This window comes from Candoia aspera, chromosome 1, assembly GCF_035149785.1.
Source record: "Candoia aspera isolate rCanAsp1 chromosome 1, rCanAsp1.hap2, whole genome shotgun sequence".
In the NCBI taxonomy this organism is placed as follows: domain Eukaryota; kingdom Metazoa; phylum Chordata; class Lepidosauria; order Squamata; family Boidae; genus Candoia; species Candoia aspera.
The window spans coordinates 176,243,954-176,270,683 of record NC_086153.1 but is presented as its reverse complement, the minus strand read 5'-3'; the positions used below and the strand labels follow the sequence as shown (position 1 = coordinate 176,270,683).

The 26,730-nt window shown below is 36.9% G+C and overlaps 2 protein-coding genes across 2 annotated transcripts in view; both read left to right on the top strand.

The window, feature by feature from the left end:
- The window catches only part of NOP58 (NOP58 ribonucleoprotein), a 110,931-nt gene extending 95,654 nt beyond the window's left edge, over positions 1-15,277 (top strand). Inside the window, exon 13 of the mRNA XM_063317982.1 lies at positions 15,232-15,277. Coding sequence (XP_063174052.1) covers positions 15,232-15,262 — 31 coding nt within the window. The 3' untranslated portion in view covers positions 15,263-15,277. The remainder of the gene's footprint in view (positions 1-15,231) is intronic.
- The window catches only part of BMPR2 (bone morphogenetic protein receptor type 2), an 88,707-nt gene that overhangs the window by 34,339 nt on the left and 27,638 nt on the right, over positions 1-26,730 (top strand). The window contains exons 2-3 of the mRNA XM_063317980.1: positions 2,559-2,732; positions 4,488-4,670. Of these exons, the coding sequence (XP_063174050.1) occupies positions 2,559-2,732; positions 4,488-4,670 (357 nt within the window). The remainder of the gene's footprint in view (positions 1-2,558; positions 2,733-4,487; positions 4,671-26,730) is intronic.

The window sequence follows — 26,730 nt, the reverse complement described above, 5'->3', positions numbered from 1 at the left end:
TTTTAAAGTTGCCATTATTTACCATTGACTGTCTGGTCTTACTAGTCTTACATTTTGTATCTATATGCTGGAAAAGCAGTGACTGGTGTTCATGCACAGTTTGATTTGATTGGTATGGGATCTCTATCATGGTGCTTATGAGACAGTACAGATTTTTTTTTCCTTCATAGGCCTGAAATAATTTTGCAACATTTCATAACCACTTTTAACTCTCCCCTCCCTTTTTAAAAAAAGTAGTGAACCATTTGCAATTCAGATTATTCAATTTATATCCAAACTATGTTTAAGAAAACTATGATTGTGGTTTAGTGACTTCTCCCAAATTGGAAATACTGTTTTGTCCTTAAAAGCACAAACAATACTTATTACAACAGTACAGAATTAGGTAAGCCCTGTTAGAATAAGATGGAAACCAGTTTCTCCAGGTAGGACAGGAATTGTGCTTTGAGAAATGCGACGAGTTTGCATTCTCTGGATGATTGTTAGGACTTTCAGTTGATCTCTTATTCTGAAGGTTTTTTTCTTTGTAATGAAACTATTCCAGTAATCTATAGTGGTTTATTGTAGTAAGCTATAGTCTGTGCCAGACTTCTCAGATGGGCAAGAAACTACAAAAATAGATCTCCAACATGAAGTCCCTGATAAGTAGATTTATTGCAGCAAACTTAATGAAGCAATTCCAGAAGAATTGAAGGGACTGCTGTGTTTTGAGTGCAAGCCTAATTCATAGTGAAATTGAAATTCAAATTCTTGCACTATTTTCTCCTGACTGTACTTCCACCTGCCTCTTCTTTTGGTAACAGACTGATCTGATATCAGATTGTTGTCTTGTAACCATGTGTGAAGTTGTTCTCACAATAGAGTATATAAAGTGTTTTTTTTAATATTTAATATTCTAGCTCTAGAGAGATGCATGCTCAGTTAAAAGACTGATTATGTTGATCTAAGGTTTACTGATAATATGGCATGGAATTGTACTTAATTCCTATCCATTTGGTCATCCTTTCTGAATTTTTAAAGCACTTTAAAATGCCAAGCTTGTACTTCTGCTGCAAGCTACTTTTAGTGTGTTTTTCTTTCCTCAGCAGTATTACTCAGGTACGTATGTGAAATGGCACTGAATATTGGGTATTTCAATAGAGTTTTTCAGTTATATAATAGTTAACTGAAAGTCCTATTTCAAGAGTTGCATATATGCATACATACATATCCATGCATTTTAAAATTATATTTTAATCAAATTTTATTTCATTTTTAATATTCTGTAAAACAGAATATTAACAAGGATATAACATCCAAAACGGATGTATCTCAAAATTCATTCAATTCCCATATATCACTAGAATTGTCAAAATTATAGCTATCATTATTAAGATAACACACAAAATCTTTCCAGATCCAAAAGATGCAGTTTATCACTCTGTATATTTAATATTCAAATTTTATCAATAATGTTTTTGAGAAGAGCAACTGACCATGCCTTAGCATGCCAATTGTTCAGCCACATAATTAATTAAAAACTGGTATTGTGTAATGTCCTATTGCAGCATTGCAACTTTGATCCTTTTGGTCTTTTTATTGCTGTAAAATACATAAAAAAGGAGGACAGGAGAAAGCAAAAAGGGCAGAAAACACAAAAAGAACCAATTGCATACTGTATAAAAAACATTCAGCCCAATTTTTAATCACATGAATAAACCCTGACCACACAGCATAATTTTGGGCAGTCTTTCCATTGCATCGGTACACTAAAAGTTCATAAACACAAAGCAAACATACATTGGTGGTGAGCCAGGATTGTAAATTTGGGGTTGCACTCCCTTTCTGACACTGAAGTGTAATCTTTTTGCTACCTCCCCCCACCCCCCATGTCATTACACCCATAATTCTTAAAATTTATGATTTAATATTCTTTAAGCCATTGTTTTGTTAATATGGCTTGTTCCAACTCTGTTACAGGTCCGGACCATTGTGAAATCAAAAGATGTTTTAACCGAATATACTGCCACTTTGCATTTTAAGTAATCCAGGTTCCTCTTTTAATAGTTCAAATGGTTTAAAAATGTAATTGGCAACAAGCCAATCTAAACTTTTAATATCCCTACTTGACTACTACAACTTGAGAAAGAAATTGCCTACAGTTTTCAAACTGGGATTATGCTAGAATGTGTCATATGAATAAGACTCTAAATTATATATGTTGCCTCACTTAGCTAAGGAGTGATCCAAAGTGGTAATTCAACACATCATTTCCAACTGGAAGTCAAGCTTGATATCGTATTCACAAAGTAACATGCTTTAAAACATTACAACTCAGGGAGTAATGGAATGTTTATGAATGAAGAAGAATTGTGCATAGTATAGCCACACACACACACACAAATTGACAAGGAAAATTGTACACACTCAAATGGATTGTACTGATATTCATTAGAATCCCATTATTTTTCCTTTTACAGATGAGTTCTGACATACCAAAATTGTTCCTCCTGTTTTGTTAGCTATTAGTTTTTAAACATTGGCATAACCTTAGTAATAGTTTTAATTTTCCTTTTTAGCTGCCCAGAGTGAAGAGACAACATGTGCTTATAGAGACCCATACCAAAATGATCATGGGATTAGTGAAAGTCGGATTTCTCAAGAGAATGGTACAGTTTTATGTATGAAAGGAAGTACCTGCTATGGTCTCTGGGAGAAAACCCGAGAAGGAGAAATACATCTTGTGAAACAAGGTAATTTCAACAATAGTGGCGCTGTTTATTTTTCTACTGTGATTTGATGTAATATTTTTAATGAAGGTCTGCCAGGGATTACTAACCTTTTTGGCACAGAAGCTATATTTGGAAAATTTAGAGCTTATTATGGGCACTTCCCCCAAAATGGCTGCTGTTGAGCTTAGGTAAAGGTAAAGGTTTCCCTTGACGTAAAGTCCAGTCGAATCCGACTCTAGGAGGCGGTGCTCATCTCTGTTTCTAAGCCTTGGAGCCGGCGTTGTCATAGACACTTCCGGGTCATGTGGCCAGCATGACGATTCGGAACGCCGTTACCTTCCCGCCGAAGCGGTACCTATTGATCTACTCACATTTGCATGTTTTCGAACTGCTAGGTGAGCAGGAGCTGGGACTAGCAATGGGAGCTCACCCCGCCGCGCGGTTTCGAACCGCCGACCTTCCGATCGGCAGCTCAGCGGTTTAACCCGCAGCGCCACCACGTCCCTCGCTGTTGAGCTTAGCTAATCACAAAACATTACTTTATCAGAAACCTATGACCTTTAGCCTCCTGGGATATTCTCTGCCTACATAGTTTACCTCTATTCTTTTTCTGAGCAGATGGGCATAGACTACCAAAGTTTAAGATTTTATATCCAGGTGAGATATAAAACGAAGAATATTTATATCAACTAAACTAAGTACATAGATTTCATTAGAGACTACAGTCTAGACCTCTGAGGATTTTTAGCCATACCCACATTGCTCATCGTTTTGGCTCTTGCTCAAGAATCTCTGTCCAATTTGTAATAATCATAAGCCAAGAGCTGATTTATTAAACCACATTATGAAGAGTACTGTGCTTAGGAATCCTACTCATTCTTATTTTGCACAAATGAATAAACATACCAAGCAGGGAGTATCGATCTTGGATTATGGTAGAAAGTAGAATCATAAATTAGAATCAACGGAGTTTATTACTAGCTTTTGGATGATTTCAGCATTGTGATTCATAAATCCCAGACATAATATTGCTTTAAGATGTGCTTTCTAACATGCTTACGTGCTTGTACAAAGGGAGGAGCCATGTTGTGTATGTTCCCTGTTTGTGTTATAGCTTGGTAAGTTAGGATTCCTGGCTTATCACGAGCTGATGTGGCCACAAATGGAACTCTACACTGCTGCTGTACCATGCAATGTAACTGTTGCTATTTTATATGTGATTTACTGTTGTGAAGTGGTAAAGAAAGCAAAAACACCTGATTGTACCAGTGGATTGCTTTTGTTTTAACTTTTAACTAAGTTACTGAAGGTTAATTTGGTTTGGTTGGTTGTTTTTTGCAAAAGATTAAAGGATAAATTTTTAGGTGTTTACAACTACTTGATCTAAATCAGTAGACATCTAAAGCCTTGAAGAAGAAGGTTTTCGTGGTTATATACAGTGTGTATGATCACACAGATATTGATTATATAGCAGATCACTGAAGATCAAAAAGCACCCAAAATATAATTGTATTTATTTTTCCAATTATATTAATTAGTTTTTATTATCTATAAAATTAAATCTCTTCCTAGGATAGTTCAAAATGCATATTTCAAAAATAAAATTAAGAAAGTACTATTAACTTGGTTGTTAAAAAAGTAGTCCAATTAAAAAAAATTGCCTCTGTAGAAAAGAGGCAACCTGATGAGAGAGTAAAGATGAAAAGCAAATTAATATAGATTCACAGTATGAATCAAATGAAACTGATGTGCTTCTTTATTTGCTGTTTGTTTTAGGATGTTGGACTCATATAGGAGACCCCGAAGAGTGTCATGCTGAAGAGTGCATAGTAACAACCACCCCTTCCTTGGTTCAGAATGGGACATACCGTTTTTGCTGCTGCAGTACCAACCTGTGCAATGTCAACTTCACAGAGAACTTTCCACCACCAGATCCTTCACATCCCACACACTTACCAGGTAGACCAGACAGGAAATTCTACTTTATTGTAAAGCTACATTAACAGAACCTTGCAAGTCTGAAAGTACAATTCTCCCGTCTGCTTTACAGCCTGAGAGACTAGGGAGGGTCCCTTCTGAGCCTCTTGCCCTGCTCACTATCAGCTGAGGGCTCTGCTGTCTCTTATCCGACTGTCCCCTAGGCAGCATCTCCTCACCTTGTCTCCCAAGGTCTTTCCCAGATCCAACACCTTTCAGTGAGTTACCCGAAACTGAATTATAATGAGTGTTGAAGAGCAGTTACGATTTAAGGAAGAGCATTACTGCTATCTTTACGGAATCCACTGAGTTTGATTAGCCCTATTATTTTTCCATTGGTATGTAAGTGATCTCATATTTATTTCACCTAAAAAGTACCGAGGCTTCCTTGTTTCATCTAATATTCTTTGTAAAATTTCAGTAATAATATTGTGCTACAGTGATGTAAGATTAATACTTTAAATACAGGCTTCAAGTCTGTTGAAGTCTGTTTCATAGAAAAATGCAAGGGTTCGCCATACCAGAATAGAATTTTAGTTGAGGGTCGGAGTTGTATTTTAAACTTCAAATTTTAGTTTTGAATATACTTTATTACATATAATTATGTAGTCTGTTACCCTAAGACATAATCCTTAAATGCTTAGACATACCGTGTTATAAAACCAGGATCTCTGTGTTTTCATAGTTTGTTAACACATTGCTACTAGCCTGAATTATGGCTAGCCTAACTGTACACCAAGTAACTCTTGTGAAGTGAGCAAAGGAGTCACCAGTTTAGCTTTAGCTGCAGTATTTTGTTTCTTCTCAGAATTCTCTTTGGTTATACTTAGTGTGATAAATAACTTAGACAAAAGGATTTAATCAGGTGGCTTTTGAATAAGAAATAGCACTGTCAACACATTTTCGTTAACTTCCAAAATTGCAGGAGACATTCTGTACACACTCTACGAACACACACGCTCTTTCTTCTGTTGTGTTTTCAGCTAAGTAGATATTATTCCATAGCTTATATAGAGATGTCAGAATCTTCAAAAAGAAATGTTCTGAGCTTTAAAAAAATCTGTTTATAGCTATTAAAAGTGAAACAAACAACTTTTAACTAACATTTAAAATCAGGTGTTAAGAGAGAAAATATTACTGTATAGTGAAAGAATGTTAGAAGAAAGTAGAAGGAATTTAAATCTTTCCTATGGCCCTCAGAATAGGATCAGGTCATAAACTAGAATGTCTGACATCAAGAGAATAATACTGCTTGATATCTATATGCCCAGTTTAGTGTCCTGCAACTCATAATGGGAAGAATTAAATGCCCACTTCCCCCATCCCCTATAGCGTTGTTGTAGGAAATTGCTGAACACCTTGTTCCATTAGCCCCCAAATTCAACAGTTTACCACAAGGTTGACTGCTTATTTTCGAGGCATATCCTCACTGACCATTTGAATGTGTGTGTCTTTCTTTTTAATTTGCAAATCTGTATTTTCCTCCATACCTTTCAGAGCATGCTAAGGAATCATCACAGGACTACCAGCTTAATTATTGGAAGGAATATGATAGCAGTGCTGGCATTGGCCTGCAGATAGATTGTAGTACATTAAGCTTGTGATAGGAAGAGAAATTGTCTTCCTTGTATTTTCATTCCCTATTGTCTTTTATTTTAATTTTTACATTATTAACGACGGTGGAAGAAACTGACAGTAAAAAGATATTGACTGGTACTGTGGGATAATCTAAGATTCAGCTGAAAAGATCCAAATCAATATTCTTATGAATCCCTGTTGGAAACATAAAGATGACTTTGGAGAGTGAATAAGAGAATAACAGAGTTTATATGCCCCTTGCACATTGATCTAAAATACATTAATGTGTTTCAGGACAGAGTTCTCAGATACGCTTCCTGTATTGTTAAATCTTAATCCTTACAGCCCATAGCAGACACATGTTGAATACTCATAGGGCCTGTTTCTTATATTCCACGCTGTAGGACAGTGTATCTGTATATGAGTAAGGAATAGGACATAGTGTTATCGTCTTAGTGTTCTTAATCAGAGAAAGTATCCATATTGTGAATAATTAAGTTAATGATGATGTTCTCTATAATTCTGACGAGTTTTTATGAAATTCAGTAGCTGTAATAGAGAGAATGGTAGTGGAGGTGAATAAACTTACTTCTAGCTCTGTTAGCTCTGCCTTCAGGTCAGAAGAGAGACAGTCAGCTAGGGCTATGAAATGCTTCAGATATGATATCCAAAAGGTGCTTTGGAGCCCCCAGAAGCACCTGTCTGCCATCTCAGAGCGACCGTGTCTTTAAGAGGTTGCGGATAGTGTGGCATTCCTGCTCCTGTGTGCTCTGAAGCCTGTTTAGAGATTGAATCCAAAATGCTACCATAGCATTGAGATGTGTTGTGTTGAGTGGAGGAGGAGAGTGTTCCTTCGCTGTCTGCCAGTTTTGTCCTTTGTCTTCTGCTCTGAATGTGTCTGGCAGTGACCCGGGTTTCTCTGGCTGGAGGAACATGGTATTGTGGCAGCTCATAATTCCACGGAATATACTTCAGAGGTGACACCGCAGTTGATTGAGTGGGGAACTGCTATCAGGGGTGAGTTCGGCTTTTCATTGAAGGGCAGTTGCTTCTTGCCAAGCAGGATGCACATTATACAACTCTTGAAATACTTCGTTTCCCTTTATCATAAAATTATTTGTTTCAAGCTTTTCATATGCCTGTGCAATAGGAATAATGTGAAGTGAGTAGTTGATTATGAAATGATCAGTGTTTAAAGTGTAAATAGCGATAAAGTCCCACAAAATTACTTCTAAAGGAAGAAAAATATTTGACAGTAGACCTAATCTCAAACATTTACAGATTTGAATGCCAGCATAAGACATAAGTATTTGCCATTAAAATAAAAAATGATCATATATACTTATTAAATTTAGCAGCTGTTTACAGTTGAGGCTGATAATCTCCATTTTATGAAGGAGGCATTATATGGGAAAGGTCAACAGCGCAATCTTCATGATGCCAATTGCCTACAACACTGCTAGGTGGCATTTAGACGTCGTAACTTAGAAAATATATAAAGTACTGTATATTAAAACTTTCAAATCTCAGAAGACTGCCAAACTCAGGAGATTTGTGCAATTTCAGGCAAGGTTACAAGAGATCATGTAAACTAATGAAATTCTGTCTGTCTGTCTGTCTTTCTGTCTGTCTGTCTAGGGATAGCCACCTAGAGCTGAAAAAATTGATGATCTAACCAATATTGGGATTGGGTTTCCTGGTGTTTCATGCAGGTTGTAGTTCAGCCTTTCACTGCCATCTCAAAGCATTTGCATATCCATTTGGCAACTCTGACAGGCGAAAAAAGCTGTTGGCAATACAAGAGGATCTAAATTCATTTAGAAACGTATTTGATGTTCATGAAGAACAGTAGAAATGGCAGATTTGAAGGGGTGGAGAGCAGTTGAGCATATTATAACATGCCAACACTTTACAGTCAGCATTTGGAATGGCTAAACTGTTCTGCTTGGCTATATGAAGGTAATCCCTAAACACTAAATCAGTCACATTCATGTTGGATTAATTCTGAAATAATCCCAATTGTCCTGGAAAAAAACCAGAGAGCTCTAGTTTTCTGAACCAGTCTAAAAGCTTAGAACAGTTAGCCCTCTGTTTCCATCATCTCTCTGCTTTCGTAACAGTCTTCCTGTTGCACCAGAGCCACATGGAGAAAAGACAGGATTTTTCCCATCCTCCTCTGTTCTCCTTGGAGCAGAAGGGAACCTGGAAGCCCAGGAGGAAAAATTCTCTTTACAGATGCTGCAGTGAACAGAAAGTGAAGAACCCCTCTTTTTTTCACATTGGTCCAGTCCCTAGAAGCAGAATATTGTTTTGCAGAGCTGTGGAGTTGACGAGAATTAATTTTGGGGAAAGGGAGGATGGCAGTATGATCTGGTGTAGCTGGATATTATTCTTTGTTGCAAGCTTTAATCTGTGCTGGCAGAGAATTTATAATTTTAAAAGCTCACCTTTAATTTAAGGCACTTCGTTTTGGAATTCAGGCTGAAATGTTCACTGGCATCTCTGCTTTAAAAAAGAAGGAATAAGCCTTGATTTAATGTATTATAATGGCCATTCAGTAATTAAGTTAGTAATTTGAAAAGAATTAGTGCATTATAATTGACACTCTCTGTTACTTATTCGAATTTGTCCCCTGTGGTACGTTATGCATTTAATAAGGAGTGCTTTGCTTATCATGAAGTGATCTTACTTCTTTGTGTCTTAACTTTGCTTTAATCCTATGCGTATCTAAAGAACGACATTATTTCATGGTATTGCAGCTTTCCAAAATTACTTAAGGTTGCTTCTTTCTCCTTCAGAGTAACTAAAAACATATATTCATATCTGGTTTCTAATATAACTCAAAAACTGAATTCTAAAGGACAGCTTCAGACTCTGAAGTAAATTTATGTCGGTTTTGTGCTTTTTTCATAGCTAGTTTTTTAAAGCTAGATTTGTAATATATTCTACCCAAAATATATGGTCACAGATAAGAAAACAGATATGTTTTAACATTTAATGAATAGAAGTAGGCTACAGTTGCTGTTCAAGGCTGAAAATTGCAAACGTAAGCCTATCCAACAATATTTTGGATTCACATGCACATTTTTATATGAAAGGTAACGTATTATTTTAACATCAGGAATTGTTTATTAACACTAGTACATACCAAATACATTGCATTAGTAGCTGAAGGATCTTGAGGTCTTTTCTCCTTCCTTCATGTTTTCTTCTGCATCCTTTTTCCTGGATTTTAGATTTTGTTCCGTTTTCCAAGAAATGTGTGTGAAGTAAAAGCTTACTTGTTTGACATACTTTAAACTGATTCCACTTATATATCTAATAAAACTTCATGATGAAAGAATCAAGTTGTCAGCTTGTGGGCTAACATTCTAGTGTTGTGCACACAAACTTTACCTTGCACGTGGGAGTGCTTTCTCTGGACTCCTGTGAGTCCCACAAACTCCTGAAATGGATGTAGGGACATGCAAAGCTTCCAAGGGAAACAAGAAATGCATTCCATCAGTATTCATTCCTCTTTGATAATAACAATTAATAGTAGCAGTATTTGTCCTTAAAAGCTCTCAAGATTATATGTATGTATGTATGTATGTATATAGAATATTCAACCTCCATAAGTCTGAACATTTTTTGTTATGTGTTTTTTGTTTGGCCTCTTGAAATCATTGGTATTTAATATTACGATGTACTCTTCTTCCGTAGACTATTGTAGCTTGCTTGCAGATTGGCAAATAATATTTTAAAAGTGTAAATAAAAGGAACATTGCTCAGTTGCTATAGAAACTGATGTCATTTTAGCAGTGAACGGGCCATTTTGTGTGCTGCATTTTAGTAAGTGCTAGTTCAGCGACAAGTCTAATGTTAATTATAATGTATTTTTGTATAAATAGTATACAGAACAGAATAAATTAGAATATGTTAGATTAAGAAGACATGGATGTTTCTTTTACAGCTATTGTAGAAATCCTTAGATTGACTCACGTATATGCATTCTTGTATTAACCCTATTGAGTCAGTATGTGATAGTATGTGGATTTGTGTAATGTTCTTTTGGTTGATCCTGAGATGTCAAAGTTATTCAAAGGCTACACTAAGGTTTTGCAAAATAGGTAACTTCCACATTTGAACAAATGCTGTTTTTTTTTAGCAGAGTGATCTAATTCTTTTTAATGAGAGATTGAGGCACATTAGACAACATGGTTAGGCTAGGTTAGGTTAGGTTCTGAGCATTGGCTCTTGCTGATACAGGGAAGCACTTGAATGACTCACTTCCCCTGGGGTTGATAAGGCAGAAGACTGATAGGTACAGGCAGAAGTAGTAAGAACATTGAGAGCCAGCTTGGTGTAGTGGTGAAGGCACCAGGCTAGAAACCGGGAGACGGCCTGAGGCACAAAGCCAGATGGGTGACCTTGGGCCAGTCCCTCTCTCAGCCCTAGGAAGCAGGCAAGGGCAAGCCACTTCCGAAAATGCTGCCGTGAAGACTGTAAGGACTAGTTCAGGCAGTTGTCAGGAGTCAACACTGACTCAATGGTTCAAAAAAAAAGAAAAGAAAAGGAAGTAAACTTTTCACACAGAGATGTGATCTGCATCTCCAGGGGTTTGAGCCGTTTTGGTTTGGTTTGGTTTGGTTTGGTGTTGCTCCATAGCAGAAAACTATTAATGCCAGATTTTGTCAGTTGGACAGAAGCATATTTCCTCACAGGAAAAATATAAAAAATATAAAATGTTGACAAACTTGAATAGAAGTGCCTTTTAAAAAAAATGCATTGTTGTCTGCTGCACCTACACTGTGGAAAACAAAGAAGGGAATGAGATTTATACATTCATGACAGTTATACATGTTCAGATGGAATTGACAGGAAGAAGCCTTAATGCTGTATATGCAATGGTGCACAAATCAAAATAGTTCTTGCAGCAGGTTGATTACCTAAGCTGGGTGTTTGATGCAAGGTAGTATTTATTTTGTTTGTTTGTTTGTTTTCTATCCCGCCTTTATTATTTTTATAAATAACTCAAGGTGGCAAACATACCTAGTACTCTTTCCTCCTCCTGTTTTCCCCACAACAACAAACCTGTGAGGTGGGTTGGGCTGAGAGAGAATGACTAGCCCAAGGTCACTAGTATTTCAATATACTAAATTAAATAATTAAATAGTATTTCAGTATACTAAGTTAATTTTTTAACTCAGCAGCATATTTTCCTGAGCGCACACAGCCACTGCATGAGCCCAGAAAAAGGGAAGACTCCTTTTTAATTAATTTTATTGCTTTTTAATTAATAAAAAAAAAAAAAGAAAACACAAAACACAATAAAATACATATACTGTATATGTATGTAGTATACATATACATAAATGCATCTTTGTAAATGTTGCAGACATTTAAATCCATATTCTGTGCAGGCAGCATTTTTCAACAAAACAGTATATTTTGAATGGTTGAGGAAGAAGTGTAATTGTTCTGTCTGAAAATGTGAGCTTGTTAGATCCTTTCCACGAAAGAGTAAAGTAATTTTGGCCAGAAGCCTTTTTTTTTTTTTGGTCTTAACTCTCAGAAAAATATAAATACTGTAGTCCTTAAATTATCTTTTTGGTTGAGATGGGGGGGGGCAGGAAAAGGGAACCCAGGCTAATGCATTGTAGGAAAACTCTGCTTTGCTGCTAGCATGTCAGAGTTGTACATTCTTTGAACAGCAGCACCAGACAAAGGCTGAGTGTAAGCAAGGAAGCAGACGGCCCGCCTCCAGCCAGTGCCCCGGTCTGGCTCCAGGATTTGTAAACAGAAACAGGCCAGGCTCCAATAAGGCAGACAGCGGGTGGCTCTCCCTCCGTCTGATCTGCATGGAGGAAATGCCTGCTTGTACAAGCCTTTCCATTGCATAAAAGTACCTATGAGCATTTAAATTTGCCAGAACTGCCTTTCTCTGAAAGGCAGTAGCATTGTAAAAGCGTGTAGCATTTAACTGCTTAGAGGATCACAGCGTGTTTCCTGAACAGTAAAATGAAATGTCGATTGTGCCTATCCTCTGCCTCAGAATCTTACTGTTTCAAGGAAAGTGAAGTGTTGCCAGCTTCATCAGGCAAAAGAAGCATTACTCCAAAAAGCTCCAGAGCATAGCTTGGAACATCCTAGTCCTTGGTGTAGTTAATTGTATTATTTTTATCAGAGGTTAAAAGCATGCCTGGAGCAATGGTTTCTGAAGTAGTGTTGCTTTTAGATTTTCCTCTGACTGCCCTTGGGGCACATATGTCCAGAAGGAGGACTGCAACAGCTAAAGCAAGCCCCTTTGTCTTCATGGACTTTCTGCCTCTGATTTCCTTTCTCATGGCCAGCCTTGTATTTCCTCTCTTTTCCAGCTCTGCAGCAGGATAGCTGGAATACAGGTTTCATTTTGCCTGCACATGTAGGCAGCAGATCTTAAACTTCTTAGAGCTCTGGGCTGGCTAGCAGACAAATCTTGTCACTGAGAAAAAGGCTAGTTGCTGCTTTCTCCTATCATAATTTCTAGGAAATTAATGATACAGGTAACACTGTTTTATGATTTAGCATGTTTTCTGAATTGGATCTCAGCATACTATAGGGTTCTCATATTCTTTAACAAGTAGCAAGCAAATTTGAATAGAAAGATAACACTTTATATAATACACTTATTTTACGTAACACGTGTGAAAAACAGCTCAGAAGCTGGCATTATTGCTTAGTCTCATTGTCACTGGCTTCATCTTGCTTCCTGTACTAGTCAACATTTTAAGGAAATTAGTAGAAAAGGTGATCTGGGAATGTGGAATTACTGGTATGCTAATGACATACTAGTGATTCCAGTGCATCAGTATGAAATAATAATCTCTGTTATTTCACAATACAAATTAGGGTACAAATAATAATAGTGCATTTCATGAAGAATGGTAACCACAAGCTTAAAGTGATGCTCTTCAGGTAAGATGCTTCCTATCTTTATTAAGTAATTAACAAAGCGCTGGTGGGTGTTAATGGACTTTAAAAACTCCTGGAATTTATTCGAAGCATCCCTGTTTCAATTTTTCTTCAAAAGAACTATCATTTCAATTACTATCCCATTTTACAGAGACAACCTTATATTGGATAAACAAAAATATTTATTTCTTGTACTTGGATATTTTTATCTTGTCCTTTCCCTATGCCCTGTTTCATTATTCCTTAATTTTTTTTCACAAAGCTAATTTTCTTAATCCATCCCCTAATTGAATAAAAGAACTGTTGTATTTGGGCACCTTTGGCTAAATTGTATGTTTCAATAAAAAACTAAGTGAACAGAAGCTGTTCACTTTACGTGGTACAAAATGAAACAGGTATCTTTCTTCAAATTTGAATGCATACTTTTTTCTGCCAAAGGAAGTACTATAAAGTGTGGTGAAAGGTCCCCTGTGCAAGCACCAAGTCATGTCTGACCCTTTGCGGGGATGCTGCTTTCGCAACGTTTTCTTGGCAGACTATAGCGGGGTGGTTTGCCATTGCCTTCCCCAGTCGTCACCTCCCCCAGCAAGCTGGGTACTCATTTTACCGACCTCAGAAGGATGGAAGGCTGAGTCGACCTGAGCCGGCTACCCAAGAATCCAGCTTCCTCTGGGATCGAACTCGGTTCGTGGGGAGAGTTTCGGTTGCAATACTGCCACCTACCCCTCTGCGCCACATGAGGCTCATATACTGTAAAGTACTGAGTGAAAAGATTCCTAACTTCTGCACTGCCACATTCACTGTTTTCTTATTTTGAATCTGTAAACAACCACACAGAAATAGTAAGTATGAATGGGATCTGTGCCTCTTCTTTTCCTGTTGGATGGGAAATGAGGATGTCTCTCCATCCAGGCAAGAAAAGCTGATCTCTTTGCAAACATGGATTCCATTGGGACCCCATTTCCAAAATGGTGTCTACCCCTGTAGAAATGGATTTCCCCTTCTTTGCCTGGAACAGGAATGTTGGGCACAATCATGCTAAGTTACATTTTCAGAAGCTATTGGATGATGTACATTATGACTTACATTATGTAAAACACATTTATGCACAGGTGGGTGATGAGGTACACATGGATATCCTCTCATGAGGCAGTATAAAACGGGTGAGGCCACCCTTCTGCCTTCTACAAACAGTTTCTTAAATCCCAGCCAGCTGCCTGTTCCAGCTTGGTTTGCATGGCTGCCACTCCATTGCCACAGGCCCACCCTTCTCCCCCAGTCACTGTGCTGCAGCTGTTCATATGCAATGTTGCCAGTTTCTGTAGTTTAAGTCAGCTATTTTGTGAGGCAGTATTCTTATCTCAAAATTAGCATAAGCCATACCCACCTGCCCCCAGCATTTCACAAATCTCTATTTTGGCAAAGTTCTTAAACTGCAGGCCATGATCCAACACAAGGTGTTAAGCAACTTAGGGAGGATTCACCATGTTTTGAAGGCTGATAAGACTGGCACAGGCAAAATAGGAGCGCTGTCAAAACTCATTCCCATTCTGCCTTTGCCAGCCCGCCCAGAGTTTGCACAGGTGAAGTGAGGAGCAAACACAGCCTGAGTTCTGAGGGTGTTCCCACTTTGCCTTGGGCAGACAATGTTTGCAACAAAGCTAAACCTGTGGATCTGGCCATCTGTCATGATCATCTGCCAGTCACAGCGGTTTTATTTATTATTGTTTAATTATCCGTTTATTTAGAGTTTAGTTTTATTCATAAGACTAGTTGCCTAAATTCATTTATTGTTTTATGGGTTTGCACTACTGTACTGCAGAGCTTAGGAACTTGTACTGCATGAAATTCTGTGTGTTTGGCTTAATTTAAAAGCTAATGTAAAATGGTCATAAAGGTTGCAGTCCAATGCTTATTTACTCTTCGGATTTAGTTCTTAATAGTTACACATAATATTAAATTCATAGATTGTAGTCTTAGCCATGCTTATCTGTGTTGCATGATTGCTGAAATTCCACCTCTGCCATGCAGCTGAAGTGAAGCCACTATTCAAGCAGGTTTAGTCATCTCTTAGAGCAGTATTACAGGATTATTCGATAAATAGGAAGCACTTTAAGATATAATGTACTACATAATACTACATAGTATTATTAATTTTGATAAGGACCAAGTTGCCTGGCAAAGGGAAACCATGATAGGGGCAACAAATCAGGTTCTGCACCAAATAGTAAAAATGCCTTTAGAGGTCCCTGGGTAAGTGGATGTGGGATGTGTAGATAGATTGGACAATATGTATGAATCCATTCTCATATTTCTTTGATGCATAAACACGTTTTCCATCCATCCATCCATTCAGAACAAGAGAACAAGTATCCGCTTGTGATCTAATCTTAAGGACATATCTGCCATTCCACATTTGTTCTTAATATCCTCAGGAGAAGGGAGAGAAAAATCACATGGAGTGCTGATGAACTGAAGAGTCTATGGAATATCTCTAGACTTCCCTGTGGTTGGCATGCCCCCTGACAGATTACCTCCAAGGGAACATGACCTTGGGGCAGAAGAAGAGATCCACATTCTTGCTATATCAAAGCTGTTCTTGCTTGGATTTACACTTCCTTGTCTACTTTCTCAGGGTTAAGACCAAACAAGATCATTTCTGAAGCATTATATTATGGGCACAGGAAGGCGGTCTGATATAATCACCCTTTAACCTTAAGTATAATGTATAAATGAATACTTGCTGTTTACCTTATACAATAGTCCCTGCTAACAGAAAAATCTTTACTTTGGCTTGCTATGGTATTTTTCCTTCAGCTCCTCTCCCAGGAGATTTATGCCCCTGTGATGATGGACAGATAGAAACAATTGACTATATTTTGTTTTGCTGGTTTTATGGTGATATATGTCATTTTTATTTGCTGTCGCAGAACTTGTTTTCTGTCTGTTTTTGAATTGGTCAGTGGCTATAATCACATTTACTACTACTACTACTACAAGTAGTAGTGATATATGTAGTGCTCTTTGACTGAATGCTAGAGTCACTCAAGCCAATTTTATACTTTTTAAAACTTTCTGATAGCAATTATTTTATAAAAGTGTTGCAAAATTCTGTGCAGCAACATGTAATTTAGGGTACTAGTAGATACTAACTTCTTTGTAGGTATATAGATACTAAGCTTTATTCTTCTTGTATCTGTTGCTAAAATGCTGCTCTTTAGTCTTATTTGTAATTAATAACTATAACTTTTATTTTAAATAGTTCCTTTATTACTTGAATTTTTGCTTTTATATAGCATTCTAATATTGTAGTTTGCATTTTTGTTTTCTGCTAGACAACCCTGTGACACATTGGGTCATCCTCTGACAGAAAGGTAGTGCAGTTTGATGTGAACATTAAATTTTAGGCTGACCATAATTTTTTTACTCCAATGCTGGATGGTCCCTTGATCATCTAAGAAGAGGACATATCATAAATAGAAAAATAATTGTAGTGACAAATGAACTACAATAATAAGTCAATATTTACTTACCTAAACAGATAAACAGAATGACTATGGGTAGGCAAAAAAGCAGTGGGAGCAGGAGTGACTTCCGACTTCCTGCTGGCTTCCCCATGGACTTTGCTTGAGGGAAGCTGGCAGGGAGCACGATCACATGACACGGGGACACTGTAATGGCCACAACTTTGTGAATAAAACTGGTCTGAATGTCATGGAAATTTCAATTCCACAGGAATAATGGGTTCTGGATTTTTTAATACTTTTCAATGTCTAGGCATTTTAATTAGAATTTTGTCATCAACTTAATTTATATTGCATGGAGTCCTGCATTCTTTAAGTTAGTGGATTTTAGGTACCTTGATTCAAAAACTGTTGCAGTATAATGCGCTGTTTAGGCTAACTTGAGGGTACAAACAGTTAAACACAATGAGAGTTTTAGTAGTATATAGATAGATAGATGGCTGTGGGAATACTATCTATGCTGGTTAAAAACCATAATAATATTTTGTTTGATTGCTGTATCATGATTTGTTTTTATATGTAAATTGACTCTAATTGACCACCATAGCTACTGTATGTATGTGTAGATACGTGGATTATCAAGTATCTTGGAATTCTGCTAACCACTGAAGATTGCTTACAAGGCTGGTATAGTTGTAGCTACATTAAATGAACTTGTTGGAATGAAAATACAAGAAATAAAAAATACTTTTCGATGTCTAGAATGTTTAGGCATTTTAATTAGAACTTTTGTCATCAACTCAATTTATATTGCATGGAGTCCTGTATTCTTGATCTTCTGTTAAATAGTAAACTGTACTTAATTAAAGTTGGCTTAAATTGTGGTATATTATTACGTTGAATGAAATGCCACCACATGTCTCAGAATACAACTATAATCTGATCTTGGAAAAAGTTATTAGGTATAGAAAAAATGGCTTGAGAAACTGATTTTAATTTAAACCAAATAAACTGTTTAGCATTAATAAGTCTCAGTAAAACAGATTTTGTTAAACTGATATACGTCAACATTCATAACTTTGTTTAAAACTTAATTTCATTGAACATAACTAAATGCAAATGAAATACCTGGGTGTGTTTGGAGAACCAAACATTCAAGATCTATACAGTCTTGCCAAGTTTTGCCAGAATAATTAGACTGCTCAAAGCCAAATTAAGTTGATCCAGCATTGCAGTTCAAACACCCTTTCTTCCACCCATTGCAAAGCACTATTGTGGAACTTATTTAAGACGAGTGGGTGGTCTATTTATTTATAGACTATCCACTTCAACAAGGCATTAGTTAACATTCAACAACACTTTAAATAAAATCCCACCTAGTGTAATAAGCCCAGGTAGTTCTTATACCATCAGTGGTGATATGATCTGCTGAACAATAAAGTTTTTTAAAATCTTGAAAGGGAGATTGAAGTCCCCAGGACCAAAAACTCAGAGTTCTCCAGCACCAAAAAGATCCAAGAGCTTAGAAGGAGCTGCAGAGTAGTTATAAATAAGATGTTAAAATGACATTTTGTCAATCTATTTATCTGCAGGTACATTTAGAAGAAAATGTTGAAGCTTTAGCAAAATTGTGTCATTCCTGTTTTCTTCATCATTAAAATTGTAGCCACAATCACATAAATAAACTGGCTGAATTTTAAGAGCTTGGAGCCAATATAAATCTGCAAAAAAAAAAAAAACCCCAAAAAGAGAGTCTTAGTTGAAGTAAAGACTATAAAATATGCTTTGACTCTAACAGTCATGATGGAATAAGAAACTATTTATTATATTTGGGGAGTGCAACCAATTCTAAGATTGTTCTTTGAATCCTACTTATAGTAATACTTTGGTTGCATCAAAGTGATCATCTTCTCTAAAATTAGCTTGTGGCTATGGATCACTGACCTAGAATTATGGCTTTGTTCGTTTTTATATGTTTCTTTTCTTTTTTACTGTTTTAGCATGGTTTAAATTGTTTGTTGTGGTTCTTGTACATCACTTTAAGCACCAATGGCTTAAAATGCATTTAACATTAATAAATGGTAGGTGTAGGGTGCAATGGTCTATTTCTCTGGTTCTTACTGAGTTTTTGTCTTACTTATTGATACAGTTATGGGTATGTCAAACTGAAATGATATGTTTGCCACATGTCTCATCTAGCAGATACACAATCTTTGCTTAAAATACCTATAGCAATACCTACAGAAGCCTTTCCCATCACGTTGCCTGGATATATTTTTGATTATAGTCAAATACGGCACCCCCAAGATCCAAAATAACTAATGGTCAAGGATAGCAGAAGATACAGGTCAGTACATCTAGAGGGCACCAGGTTGGGAAAAGCTATTTAACACAGTTTTTACTCCATTGATTTTGTCTTCACAACATGGGAAACTAAGTCACTGTCACAAGTTATAACCATGGCATGTTCTTGAATAAGCAGCATTAGCCATTACTTAGCATGTCATCCAAACATAGACTAATGGCTAACTGATTGTTAAGAAACCATTAGTCCTCCATGAGACAAGATACAAGAGCAGCTGCTTGTCCGCTGCTTGGAGTCTTTAGGAAAAACAAAGGCATCGCTTAGCATGTAATGCATTGTCATATATCACGTTAAATAATAATTAAAAATAAAAGTAAACAGTTTTTTTTCTGTGAGTTTTTTATATGTGATGCTGTCATACTGCATTGAGATAACTAAACAAAATGCTTTTTTCTCTAGCTCTTCTAGTTTGTTCCACCTATGTTAAATTGTTCAGTTAATAGGATCTCCATATCTCATAAAAGATAATCAGGCAACAGATTGTTCAATATACTTTTCTAGTTGACACACTCTTTGTGAAATTTTATAGAAGTCAACCCAGAGGTTCCACAGAAATATGAACTTTTAAGATTAATACACAACATAGCGTTACAAGTTATGGCAATTTTAGAAAAGTAAATCTTGTGTGATCAGAGTGATAGAAATAATAGGCTTTTTTTTATCTGATTGCTCTTCCACTGCCTATCCCCATCCTTACTTTCCATGTAATTGTTATTGCAATAATTAAAGACCTATCGGCAAGTAAATGTAGCTTTCCCTGTAGTTAGGTTCTTCCAAAAACACTCTGGATGGCACCATCAGCAGGAAGATCCACCAAGGGCAGGATGTGATAATTTGCCAGACATTTCATGGATAAAACCATCAATATTTGCTCTAAGTTGGGTGCCAGATAGATGTAAGATTTAACAGAGGCAATGTTTGATGTTACCTGGGAGATTTTTGAACCTGTGGATCAGAAGGCAGTGGACAGAGTCCTTTGTGATGTGAGCTCTGCTACTTGTGAACTTAATCCTAGTTAAAATGGCACAGGGGCGAGTGGGGGCGAAAAGTTTAATCTGGCTGTAATCAACTCACTGAGGGAGGAAGACTTTCCTGTTGCTGTGAAAAAGATGCTGTTCTATGCCCTTCCTCAAGTGGCTTGCTCCAGATCCAACAGTATTTGACAACTATAGTCCTACATTTAACCTGTGTTGATACAGTGTGTCTATTTCACTTTGAACACAATGAAGCAACCATTAATATGTGTTTTTCAGGTTCTTTTGCATATGAAGTGTTGTGCAGAAAATATGTAGTATTTGAAGCAGTTCAGAAATTATGAATGCAAATTCTAATACTAGCCAGCACAGACTCATAGTAGAACTTGAGCATATGTGAGGAAGACCCATAATGGGAAAATATTTTGTAACCATACTTCCATCCTTTCATATAAGGATGATTATATATAAGGATGATTATATAAAGAAGATTAAAATTTATAAAGTACTTTGTACAATATTACAAAAAAAGTTTATATACTTTAAGAGTCTATCAGATGATGCACGTTCAGTGATGCAGTTCAGCATTTTGATAGTGTCTTACATTTCACAAATAAAACTGTTCCAAAGTAGGGATATAATAATTAAAATTTGCAATAAAATACGTTTTCAAGAATAGCTTGTTATTTCTATAATAAAAGATATTAATAAGATTTTGTTCTACATTTTATATTCTATGGGATAAGCAATCAACTGATTAAAATGTAAATATTAATAAAAATGCAATTGCTTTCATACTTAAAAAGATGAATTCTGTCTAGTACCATGTTGATAACCAATGACTTAGCTGTGCAACTTTTCTTAACATGTGGAAAACCACTTTGCTCTTTTCTTCTTTTTTTTTTCCCTCTATAATTTCTCGAAAACATTTTCAAATCTCACAGCTGCAACGTTTCAGGTAACTCTTCTTTTCCAGTAGTACTTCTATGCTATTCAAAATTATATTTCTATAAAAGAAATACACTGTTCGTATCTCTCTGTTCATAAATTCTTTTGATAAAGTACTTTATCTATACACATACAGACCTATGTGTCTGAGACAACCAATTTTCTAGGTTTGTTCTGAATCCAAATTGCTCCTTAAGATTTCTTCTGTAGTAAATGGGAATATCTTCTCAGAATAGAGAAGATGTTTTGGAATAATTTTTTCTCATTTTTTTTCCTCCCATGGTTAGTGACAAGGAGATCTTGTTACAAGTGCAAGCATCTTTCTTGACTGTATAAAATGATACCTTGTTATTTTCTGAATCAATCATTTATTAGATTTATATCAACCCTCTATAAAACCTCTCATCTATAGCCTATATGGAAATTGTAGTCAGATACATTAGGAAGGCACCAAGTTAAGAGAAAGTTGATGTATTTTAATAATTCCTTTTGCTTGTTTTATTGTACCAGTTTATTGGCACCAAAAATCGTGGTCTTGAGTTCCAATCCATCTTTTCTTACCTTCCCATTCTAGTGTGATCATGAGTTGGTCCAAATTGCTTTTGATTAAAAATGGTAAAGTTTCCTCTGAACTCCCAACTGGTTTTCTGGTCAGCAAAGTGAAAGTAGTGTACTATTGCCTTTCTCCAGGATGGATAAATGGATAGATAGATAAATTCCCAAGCTATCCTACAGCCCTAGAATTTTCTGATGGTCTCCCATCCATTAATTATCCCACAATTTATTGGGTTTATAAAGTGTTGTTTCTCCACTGTTTTTGTGTTTTACTGTGGTATGTTTTAACCAATTGCACACTGCCCAAAGAGCTATTACTAGGTTGTATACCAACTGGATAAAACAAGATCTGAAGATATGTTTAAAAAGAAAACAAAAGAAATCTTCTGACCTCTCCACAGCCTTACTAGAGATAGGAGTATTCAGGCCCACATTTCACTCTGGTTCATTGCCCTCATGCTGTAATAGCTCGCTGCCTATGGCTCTTTTAACATTCCTACTCCCTTCTCTTTTCACTGACACAGCCTTTTAAAAATGAATTTCTAAGCAAATGCTTCTTTTCCTCTTCTTCAAATAAACAACTCTTGCAGTCCAGGTACCTATAGATCAAAACATCCTCCAACATTCTAAAGTCTTCTCAAGCCAGTTTTCCTATATTTAGGCTTGGGTATATTAGAAGACAAAGATGTAATGAGAGGAATTAGCCACACCTTTCCAGTACCCAACAAACTCCTGAATTTAATTGTTCAGATAACTTTCTATGGGGAATTTTTCATAGGCATTTCTTGTCAGTGTGGAGATTTACATTTACAACATGTAGTTTACAACACATTTACAACACATAGTTTACATTCCAGTTAAAGAAACAGCATTCTAAACAATATCCAAACATTAGTCAAATTATAAAATGAAAGAAAGCAAGAAAATAAGCCAAACTGAAGGCATGGTGGCAGAGATTGGTGTTGGTAGTATGCTGAAATGTCAGTAAAGAAATAGCTAATTTGACTTTTCAGATCACGAAGTTTCACAATCTACATGTTGCAAGATTCATGGTCCCTAAGTGTTTTGGGCTTGATCGGCAGTGAGTAGCAGTTTGAGCTGAGCTGAGCAATAAATTAGCTGTCGATGCTGCTTTTGGGCCCATGGAGTTTTCTATTACTTCCAGAAGCAGAAACACTCTTTAATCCTTCTGAATCTCTGGTTGAGCCAATTTATGTAGATAACAATATATGGTGGAACACCTGGGTAAAAAAGAGAAAGCCTTGAAAAAATAAAGCAGCACTGGCAATTCAGCTAGCTGATTCCTTCTTGACATTTGTTACGCATTTATTAGTAGTTCACGCTTACTTTCATAGATCGCTGAAGTGTATTTAATTACACATTTAAATACCTGAAATTTGCCCTTGAGTATTAAAGCCACTATCATGTATTGAGTTGAAGGTTGAGATAGCAATGGCAAAAAAATTGTGTATGTGAAGAGGAAGGTTTTAAAGGTCTCTGGTGTTTATCAGTACGTGTCTCGAAAAGAGGATAATTGATGGGAAGAAGGCAAGTTGCCTGGAAGGTTGAATCTGCCAAGAACTTGTCAGAACCGATACATCCTTGCTATGATCTAGACTATGAGCCAGAGAAGATAATGGAAAAAAGAATAAATGTAAGTTTGTGATTAGAGTATTAGGAAATTAAAGCACAGTCTCTTCAGATTCAAATTCAGGTGGTCTTGTCATTACTACTGAAATGGAGCAACCGGTCTTGCCTGCACAGGCCAAACTGCCCAGCTCTTACCCCTTAACTGCTGGGTGCGTTGTATCACACACCTGCAGAATGGAAAAAAGGATCTATATACATGGGTGAAAAATGCCCTTTTTGCCAGTTGTTCAATGTGCTTTGTACACATGTATATCTAAACTGAGAATAATGAGCTGCAATCGGAAATGAAATAAAAACCACTTTATTTACATTGCAGGGCTCATCCTTGCATTCTCCTCACTGTAGCAGAAACATGTCCCAATAATGTTTTTTAATGCTCTGTCCTGGCGATGTTGGTTTTGTCTCACCCCACAGCTGAGACGTCTTTAGTTCTTTCCACTTGAAGTATCCTTTCCCTCTGCTCCCAACACTGCTTTTTATATTTGCTTTTTAGGAGGATAGGATCCAGCCCACTTCATTGGCAACATGGCTGCTGTCACAGTCTGGGGTCAGATCTGCCTGTCTCCTCTTCAGGCTGTTGCAGGCTTACCTTCTCACCTGTGGTGACTTGGGACTGCCTTCTGTGGCCATTTGAGTTTGGGCTCCAGGAGGGACGAGACACCTGGTTTCCAGAGAGGCTTCTGTCTGCATAATGATCCCTGATCCTGCTTTCTGAAGCCTATCTCTGGCCTTATGCAGGCTCCCTATAAACACAGTTTCAGCACTCTCTTGAAAGAGTGTGTTTAAAAATAAGACTAGCACTGACTCACAGGAGAGCAGTAGTCCTGTGCTGCACAGTTTGATTTAAACTGAGGAAAAAAGCTTGGTTGCTGGTTCGGTCATGACTGGATGCATTACAGGTTTTCCTCTGCTTCTGACAACAGATGGTTTGCATGACTAGACTTTTTCTGGTTCTGTTAGCTTGGAGGGACCATGGCATTGCCCGGCCCATTCTTGTTTCATGGCAGTCCATGGGGTCCTTCTGGATGTTTCTGACCACATAGAAAGAACTGGATTCACTGCTACTACTGCCATTCCCTTGCAGTATACAGCATGTCAAGCGTGGAGTTCATTCCTCATAGACTGTTCCTTCCCACCTCATTCTGTGCTCTTCCTATGTACCTGCAACCTGTCAGCTTGGTACTTTGGGATACAGGTTTGGCATTCTTTCAGAAGGTATGGTCATAGACATGGAGCATCTCTTTATGTTTGCAACCTGGTACTTGGGCAACTTTACAGGTGGCCCAATCACTTGCTTACATTCAAGTTGGCCCCATCCAACTTTAGAGAAGGTGGTGAGGTCCCCCCCTCAAAGATACCACTTGGTAGGAGGGGAAACCTAGAAGAATTCACCAATCACTGTTCATAACTTGTCCCACAATAAAATAGTAAGGACCTGACCAGTTGCCAGACTCATTTCAGCAGCAGCACAATAGGGCTCAGCAAATTTTAGGCCAGCATACTTTTCAACTCAGTTATAGACTGGTGGGTAGCATTTGAACATGGCTTCCAGGTTGTCCTCATAGTCAAAATAATCATACAGATAGTTCTTATTTAGCGACTGCCTCATACAGCGACTGTTCTCAGTTTACAGCGGTGATGAAAAAATAACTTTGCAACCAGCCCTTGCATTTATGACCTTCGTAGGTCTGTAAAGCAAAGGAAAGCTGAAGTAAGATCATAAGCGTAGCTGTGGTCTCACTTAGTGACTGCTTTGCTTAACAACCAAGTTGCTGGTCCCAATTGTGGTTGCTAAATGAGGACTACCTGGATCAAAATATAGAAGATTTGAATATTTATAATTCTCTTTCAGCATGTTTTTAAATTAACAATAAATTTATAGACATTTTAAAAATGATATTACTTACAGTTTTATATTATGTTGTTGACAAATTATAAAATGATTAAAATTATTTGTACAATACTGAATTTGATACCCAGGAGTTCTGTTTTGTTACATTGTTTGTTTAATGCTTTTTCACAGAATGCATTATCGAAGCAAAATTCTTTTGGATGGAGGTGAACGTTCTTGAGCCTCCTAAGTTAACTAATGTCATTTGTAGCACAAAATAGATTAGTATTAAATTTGCCAAGCCAAAGACTTAAAATTATTTTTTCTCAGTTGATTGGCTCTAAACCAGAAATACAATCATTGCAACAAGAAGTTAGTTAAAATTTCTGGTTACAGAGTAAATTTAACAAGCCTTTCATTGCAATGGTTGATTTTTTATTTATCCATTTATTGTTGTAGACTCTCACAGAATGGTAGAATTATAATGGAATTTAAGCTTAATTTTGGCTTTAAATATAACATGAATTTGCTCTAAAACCTTATTAAAGCTCAGCAACGTATCATAATTGCCTGCTTCTCTGAGATTGTTTCAATATTATATATATACATAAGTGAAGTCAAAATGAATTTAGTTTGTCTACTCCCACAGAGGGCCAGCTTAGGATGGGAGCAGGTCTGATACTGTGGTTAAAATATCAAACTATAGCCTGGTTTCTAGCCAGGCTAGAAATCTGAAGACCCTGAGTTCTAGTCCTGCCTTAAGTACAAAGCCAGCTGGGTGACTCTGGGCTATTCACTGTCTCACAGCCCGGGGAAGATGGCAATGGCAAACCACTTCCAAAAATCTTGCCTAGAAAACTGCATGGTCTTGTTCAGGCAGTTGCCAGGAGTCAAGACTGACACACACACACAGACACACAGTCCCAATATAATTCAAAATAACTTGGTATAAACTGGGAACATTTGTTTACAGAGCAACCCTACACAACAATGTCATTTTAAAAGACATTCAATTAATGGTAGATGTGCAGTTTCAAAGTACCATCTGTCCTGTTTTCTGGGGGTGAAATCAATTCTCCATCATCACCATATTTTTAGATTTAAAGCTTAAGAAAACTTTGTATGAGGCCTCCTCTTTAAATTAAAAATTAATTAAATTAAAAATTATTAAATTAAAAATTGCAGTTGGTGCTGAAAGGTATCCAGAGGAAGCTAAATTTGTTCCACATTCAAAGATGCTAAAATGTTTTAGAAGCAGTTAGTACATCTGGAAAGGAGAAAAAAGGAAAGTGATAGAGGTTGGCAAATAAATCCTTTATTTATTAAATCTCTATCCTACTGTTCCTCCAGAAGATCGAAGCACAAGGGCAAGAAGAAGGAAGCATAGTTTAATCTGGCCAGAATAACCTAATTGTCTCCGAAGAGGTGATTCCGTGTACAGTATTTGTGTCTCCTCTGGAATTTTTATAGGGAACACTTGGGGCTTGGTGATTCTTGTTCATGTTGTTCTTATTCAAAGATATGGGCAATCTATGGCCCACAGCCCTCATGTGGCATTGCTGCCAAAATTTGGTCATTAATTTGGTCAAAATTTGGTTAATTTTCATTAATGCTGTTCTCAGAAATAAAGGTGGAAATAGAAGTTGGAGCCTTCTAGAAGCAATCTGTTGCTATCTGGGGCTGTTTGGGAGGGGAGGCATAAAAGGGTAGAACTGAGTATGGGGATAATGGAATGAAACTATTT